At 56.4% G+C, this 7326-nt stretch overlaps 1 protein-coding gene across 2 annotated transcripts; it reads right to left on the bottom strand.

Moving 5' to 3' along the window:
* Nucleotides 1–5095: 5095 nt before the first annotated feature.
* Nucleotides 5096–7022, bottom strand: LOC120705526 (probable membrane-associated kinase regulator 2). 2 transcript variants are annotated; one of them, XM_039989917.1, is made up of 3 exons: nucleotides 5648–7022; nucleotides 5416–5533; nucleotides 5096–5304 (listed from the first exon to the last, which is right to left on the bottom strand). In XM_039989917.1, exons 1-2 carry the CDS (start codon nucleotides 6780–6782, stop codon nucleotides 5445–5447), a joined length of 1224 nt encoding a protein of 407 aa, XP_039845851.1. In that variant the 5' UTR covers nucleotides 6783–7022; the 3' UTR covers nucleotides 5096–5304; nucleotides 5416–5444. The 2 variants fall into 2 exon arrangements, with proteins under 2 accessions (XP_039845851.1, XP_039845850.1); XM_039989916.1 differs by having other exon boundaries at nucleotides 5096–5533; nucleotides 5648–7021.
* Nucleotides 7023–7326: the final 304 nt, after the last annotated feature.

Raw genomic sequence — 7326 nt, 5'->3', positions numbered from 1 at the left:
GCTAAGGTAGGTTTGGGTGTGGAGCGCAACGAGAGAGAGAGAGAAGCAAAACAAGGTCTGCGTCTCGCACATGGTGATGGACTGACTCCTCGTCCTCGCTCGCGTACAGTACAATGAGAGCGAGGCCAGGCCCGGCCCGGGGCACAACCAGAGCGTCTCAGGCTCAAGAGGCACATCCACACGCATAAATGCTGACGGCAACAGGCCCTGATGGCCTCAACAGTTTGGCAATGTTCCGGCTACACTACAGCCTACAGTGACGAGCCATGCGGTTTCATTTTTCATGTTCCTGCTGATTGAGAGAGAAATAGTTACAAATGATGGTGCTACCTATTAAAGGTAGGTTTGGGTGAAAGCAGACGAAAGAGGAGCACGACACTTGAGAGAGTTTATTTGTGTAGGGGGGCGCCGGTGGTTTCTGTATGCCTAGAGACAAATCCGGCAGCCTGGGACCCTCCGAAATCATGACTAGTAAAGTGTAGAGTAGCCACCGGAATTGGAGTCACCATCATCTATCAGATATTCAGATCAAATCAGGTCAGCAGCTCGTCGCCAATCACAGCACAAAGGTCCGCCATGACATGTTTTGGGTTACTGCATAGTAGTGTTTTTCTACTCCAATCAGTCTAGGCAGGCCAGGAGGAGCTGAGGAGTGAGCGCTGACTCCATTTGCACCTCGTTTGGTTACTAGTGCTAATGAACAGTGATTCATGCTAATCTTCGTACATGCACAACTAAATAAAGCTTATTTGTAAAAAAATTTCACGGATGGGTGCAATTTTTCGCGACGAATCTAATGACGACAATTAATCCATGATTGGTTATATTAATGCTACAATAATCGTTCTCTAATCGTGCGGTCAAAGACCTCATTAAATTCATCTTGCGAAGTAGTGCAAGATTGTGGAGTTTGTGTTGCATCGCAGTTCCAGGCGGAGTACAGTAGACAGACGACAGTAGAGCAGCAACAGCTAGGGTTGAAAACGGACGGAAATATTCTCGTTCCGACCCGTTCCGTTTTTTATTTTTGTCCGTCCGTTTCCGTATTTGTGGGATCCCGTTTCTGTATCTACGGAAGTAGAAATGATGTTTCTCCGTCTGTTTCCGAGGAATTCCGTTTTTATATGAAATTAACCCGTATTTATTCCGTTTTTACATGGAATTAACCCGTATTTATTCCGTTTTTACAAATCCGGCAGCCTGGGACCCTCCGAAATCATGACTAGTAAAGTGTAGAGTAGCCACTGGAATTGGAGTCACCATCATCTATCAGATATTCAGATCAAATCAGGTCAGCAGCTCGTCGCCAATCACAGCACAAAGGTCCGCCATGACATGTTTTGGGTTACTGCATAGTAGTGTTTTTCTACTCCAATCAGTCTAGGCAGACCAGGAGGAGCTGAGGAGTGAGCGCTGACTCCATCTGCCCCTCGTTTGGTTACTTGTGCTAATGAACAGTAATTCATGCTAATCTTCGTACATGCACAACTAAATAAAGTTAATTTGTAAATGTTTTTTGGAAAAAGTCTATTTTTGACCCATCAACTCTTCGCAAAGTCCAACTTTAACCTCCAACTACGAAACCGGACACAAAAGACACCCCAACTTCTAATACCGTGCAACTTTGGCCCCCGACCCCTTCTGGGTGGTATTGTGATGACATGGCAGTGATTTTGCTTCTTTTTTTTTGGCAACTAAGCCATGACGTGGCCGGGCCCACATGTCATACCCATTCTCTCTATCCCTTCTTCACTCCCGACGCCACCATCTTCGCTCGACGGTGAGGCGGCGCGGAGTAGGCGGCTCAGCGGCACATGCGGTGGCGGAGGCGCGAGGGCGCGGCGGCAAAGGCAGGCACTGTGCCCGAGAAGCGGAGCGGGGCTCATTCTTCTCCCCTTTCTCCCCCTCCTCCTCGCCTCTCGCCGGCGGGCACCACGTCGCCGGCGAGCACCGGCCGGGAGCGCGGCATCCTGCTCCCGAGCGCACCTCGCTCCTCTCTCCCTCCCCTTTAAAAGCCACGGCTGGCCTCCGCTCAAATCCCAGCCCCTTGGCCTCCATTAGCCGCCACCACCACCGAGTTCCCTCGCCGCCGCCGTCGATTTCGCCGCCGGTGAGACGACCCACTTCGATTCCTCGCGCCCACACCATCCTCTCTGCCTCGCACACACTTTAAAGGGGAGGATGCTTCGCGTGGAGGCGATGCCGAGTAGCTCGCCGGAGATGGCTGATCTCGCGCCATGGCGGTGGAGCGGGCAGAGGGCGGGGGCTGCAGCGCCAGGGCGCGGACCGCCTGCTCCCCGCGTGGCCAGAGGAGGAGGGGGCGGGGCCTGCAGCGCCCAGCGGCGGCGCCAAGCTGCGGGCCGCCTGCTCCCCGCGCGGCGAGATGAGGAGGGAGGAGGCTGCAGCACCCGGCGGCGGCGCCAGGCCGTGGGCCGCCTGCTCCCCACGCAGGAACAGGAGAAGGGAGGCAGGGGCAGCAGCATCCCGGCGGCGCTCGCGGACGCGGTCGAGCGCTTGCACAACAGCGAGAACGCCATCTCTGCACGGGTCGCGGCAATCATGGTCTCCAAGCTCCGGGACCTCCGCACGCTCGTGCTCTGGCACAACGCGCCGTGTGCGCGCATTGTAACTGCATCACGCCACCGTCAGTCGTCGTCATGGCCGCGTGCCTGGCAAAGGGCAGCAGGGGGCGGCACCGGCCACAGGCGCAATGCGGCGGCCGGAGGGGGTGTGGGTTGGGTGGAGATGGGGAAGAAGAAAGGGAAAGTGACGGGAGAGAGGAGAGAGCCAGCGTGGCGGGTCAACGCTAGCATGGCGGGTCAAACCCACTCCACGTCAGCACGAAACCATCTAAAACGAGCACAAGTGCTAAAGGTGCATGGTATTAGAAGTTGGGGTGTCTGTTGTGCTCGGTTTCGTATTTGGGGGTTAAAGTTGGACTTTGTGAAGAGTTGAGGGGTCAAAAATGGACTTTTTCCAAAAAATTTCACGGATGGGTGCAATTTTTCGCGACGGATCTAATGACAATAATTAATCCATGATTGGCTACAGTAATGCTACAGTAATCATTCTCTAATTGTGCGGTCAAAGACCTCATTAGCTTCATCTTGCGAAGTAGCGCAAGATTATGGAGTTTGCATTGCATCGCAGTTCCAGGCGGGGTACAGTAGACAGACGACAGTAGAGCAGCAACAGCTAGGGTTGAAAACGGACGGAAATATTCCCGTTCCGACCGGTTTCGTTTTTTATTTTTGTCCGTCCGTTTCCGTATTTGTGGGATCCCGTTTCTGTATTTACGAAAGTAGAAATGAGGTTTCTCCGTCCGTTTCCGAGGAATTCCGTTTTTACATGGAATTGACCCGTATTTATTCTGTTTTCATCCCGTTTTTAATCTACATAAGATATGTCTAAAAATTGATATGTTAAAAAATATACCAATCACTAAGTATGTATGTTAACACATGGCATACTAGTGAATATTGGACTAATAACTTTGTACGTGTATATTATTTTGTGACTTTGTTAATGTATACTCGAGAATATTTGATCGTGTTATTTTTTCCGGTTCAACATTCGTATTGGTTCGTTTCCGTACTTCCGCGTAACCCGATCCCGTTTCCGTACCCGTATTTTCCGAACCCGATCCCGTTTCCGCCAAAAAATATAGAAATGGAAGTAGAAATAAGGTTTTTCCGTCCATTTCCGTCCGTTTTCATCGCTAGCAACAGCTAGGAATGGGATTGTAGCGTGCCACATGGAAACCCTCGATACGGGTATTACGTGTAGTACATACCAATGCAAAATGCAGGCAACTCAATGATGGTACAGCTAGCTAGCTGTGTTTGTTTGTTTGTTTCGCCATTAACGTAACGGAGCAGTTGAAGATGCACGCATGGGGGTTTTCGGATCGAAGAAGATACGATGATGATCTGCGCGCGCGCCTGAGTTGGGCCATTGACCGCTTTTGTTTACGACCTGTGTGTGTTGTAGACTGATGAAGAATTGAAGATTGAAGATATCCGCTGGTCTGCTGGAATGAATCAGAATCAGCGCCAATCCAATCCAATCCACGAGATTTCTTTCTTCCTGGCCTGATGAGCGAGGCCGGCGATGGGTTCCGCAGCCCCTGTCGAGTGGGTCGGGGCGTCCGCCGGCGCGCCGCTATCTGGCTGGTCCAACTAATTAATTAATCATGTCCGCCATTAGCATCATCGCCGCTGTACACGCACGGCGGCCAGCTAGCCAACACCGCGCCTGGGTCGGTCCTCTCCTCCGATCCCTCTCGCCGCGATCACGCTCACGCTCATGGACCATCCATCATCGTTCCTGCCCACGCAACGCAATTATACGTAGTACCGTGGTTTCGGAGCAAATGGAATGTGCCGTTCGCTGTGGTGGTGGTGGTGCTGCTGCTGCTGCTAATAATCAGTCAGGCAGGTGCGGCGACGGCTCTCGACGTCGACGGCGACGCCGCCCCGTACGCCCAACATGCAGCAAGAAGAGAGGAGGAGAGCACGGTGTGGACGTGTGGCGCCTGGTCCTGGTAGCAATCAAGGGAATGCCAAGGCTGCTGTTGCTTTCAGTTTCAATCTGGACATTTGAATCCAGCGTACGTCCTCCCCTGGTGCTAGTGGCTTGGCCGTCTATCGGCATTGGATTCCTTGTGCCATTGCCATTGGGTGCGATTTGCCAGGGGCTACGTACTAGTAGATAGCCTCCTCGCATCGCATTATTAGACATCCATTTACTGCCTGCTCCCCCATCTAGATGGATATAGTAGAGATCTAACAAAGTCAATGCGGCCCTGCAACAACTACAATCAGGCGTCACCGATGGCGCAGCCAAACTCCGGCGTTCGTCCACGCGTGACGGGCAGCCGCCTCGTACGTACCTCTCGTGTGGGTATTTGCATGCCGCCGTGCATCGCAGAGGAGCGACCATGCCGTGCTACGCGCTGCGCCAAATGGCAACCCGATTCGCACACAGTAGCTAGTCCTACTCCTACCGCCGATTCACCCGGACCGGCCAGCAGCGTTAGGTTGCACGAACACAGCATCAACAACTCTTAACAAAGCACGGGATGGAGCCCTACACCTTCCATCAAGGAGAAGCAATTTACTAGTAGAACAGAAAGCGACTTCCCTTTTCACATGGGCGATGGCCATTACACATTATTCTTTTTTACACACGAATTGCATACCACTGCTGCTGAGTGCTGACCACCAGACTTCAGACAGTATCATCCATCCAATGATCCAACTACACGGCGGGATCATGCAAAGAAGGCAGGAGCTCGGCGCGGCCCTAAAGACAAAATCTTTCGGCCACGTCAGGACAAGCCACACCAAGCACTACAAACCATCAGACGCTACAAACCATCTACTAGTACTACTACTACTAGAGTTCGGCGGTCACCGTTGCTCGAGAGTCGCTGTGTCGCTGGATCACGCGCCGTCGCTGCTGTCGGCCGCCCGGCCGCCGTCCCTCGCCTCGCCCGCCGCCGGCATGGTCCGCAGCAGCGGCGACTCCGACCCTACGGTGTTTTGTTGCCACGTAGTACAATCCATTAGCCATTAATTAACCATCTAGTACTAGGATAATGGTGCTGTCTCGCTGGGAGGTGGGGCCGTCCGTGCATGTATTGTACCTTTGGACGCGTTGAAGGAGCGCTTGCAGTGGGCGATGGCGCTCTGGATGCCGTCCTGCAGCTGCAGCAGCGAGTCGTCCCGCCGCTGCGGGGCCGCCGCCCCGGCCCCTGGGGAAGGCGGCGGCGGAGGCGGGGAGGGCGCCGCGGCCACGGCGGACGACGCCGACCGGCTCTTCCCCAGGCGCTTGCACACCTGCTTCAGCCCGGCGGGCACGCTCGCGCGGGGCGCGCGCACGCCGCAGGCCACCACCACCGGCTGCGGCGCCGCTGCGGGCTGGGACGACGCGGTCGGGGACGGGGACGGGGCGGGGAGGTCGGGCTCGGCGTCCGTCTCCTCGCCCTCGCTGGCGCCTCCGAACCGGAGGCGCTCGCCGTAGCGCCGGGACACCTTCACATACAGCGGCTTGATCTTGCTCAGGTACTTGAGGACCACCTCCTTGGCGAACCGCCGCTCCTCGGCGGTGATCGCGGACGCCTGGTCCTGGGGATGCTGCGCGGGCGCCTGCGCCGCCGCGGCCGCGGGCCGGTCCGCGCCGGCGTCCGAGGTGCGCGAGCTGTTGTCGCCCGTGAACAGCGACACCAGGGGCGCGTCGTCCACCCGGAACTTTATCAGGAACCGGCTCGCCTGCTTCGGCGCCGGAGAGCTGACGTTGCCGTCTGCCGGGACGGCGACCTTGGGCTTCCTCAGCTTCAGCAGCAGCACGCGGAACTTGGTGGCCGGCCGGAGCAGAGACGCCGGCGGCGGGGCTGGCGCAGCCTCCTCGGCTGTCTCCTCCTCCGCCTCCGCGCCGTCCTTTGCCTCGCCCGTCTCCGCGCCGGCCGGCGCGGCCACCGCGTCGACGGCCACCACCTCGCCCCCGCCGGACGCGGCGACGTCCTCGCCGGCCACGGCGAAGTTGAACTCCACCCGCTCCTCCTCCGCATCGGACGCGGCGCTCTCGTCGCCGGGGACCGCGAACTCCAGGTCGAAGAAGGACGCGTCGTCCTCGACGTCCCCGCCGCCGCAAGCGCCACCACCTCCGCCGCCGCCGTCCTCGCACGCCGACGCGGCTATGGTCGTGGCGGCCACGGGCGCGCGCTGGGCGCCGGCGACCACGCCGCCGCGCAGGTACTTGAGGAAGCTGAAGGACTCCATGGCGCGCGCGCCCAGGCGCAGCGCAGTGGCACAGAGAGCTCAGTCGATTCCTGTGCTCACTCGCTCACGGAGTCACTCGGCTCCAAGCGCAACCACTCCCTACTTGACTCTCGGCGCTCAAAAAAAGACTCTTTTTTGGGGGAGCCTTTTGAGGAGGATGAGAGGGGAGTGAGGATTGATGAGGAGCAGAGAGGACAAGGTCCTGGTGATGGTGGAGGGCCGGTGGGGGGTTGGACGGGGAGGGCGGCTTCGGCCGCTTTGGATGGATGGGGGTCCTTCCCGTGCGGGGGGCTTCAGTGCAGTGCCCAGACCGTGGGGCTCCCGTGATCTCTCTCTCTCCGACTTCCATCGCCATGGATTCCAATCCAACCATTCATTCATGCGTAGAGTATCTCCCTGGAATTCTTTTTTTAAAAAAAAAAACTAGTCTTCCAGAATTCGAAATTCAGTTGTTCTGGTAAACAAGAGTCCAAATTCTGGTTGGCGCAATGGCGCTGATTCGTAACGCAGAGAGACAGACAGGGGGTTGATCACTTCAAGATTT

Source organism: Panicum virgatum, chromosome 5K, assembly GCF_016808335.1.
Source record: "Panicum virgatum strain AP13 chromosome 5K, P.virgatum_v5, whole genome shotgun sequence".
NCBI classification, from domain to species: Eukaryota; Viridiplantae; Streptophyta; class Magnoliopsida; order Poales; family Poaceae; genus Panicum; species Panicum virgatum.
The sequence above is the reverse complement of the archived record's forward strand: the minus strand, read 5'-3'. Positions and strand labels throughout refer to the sequence as shown.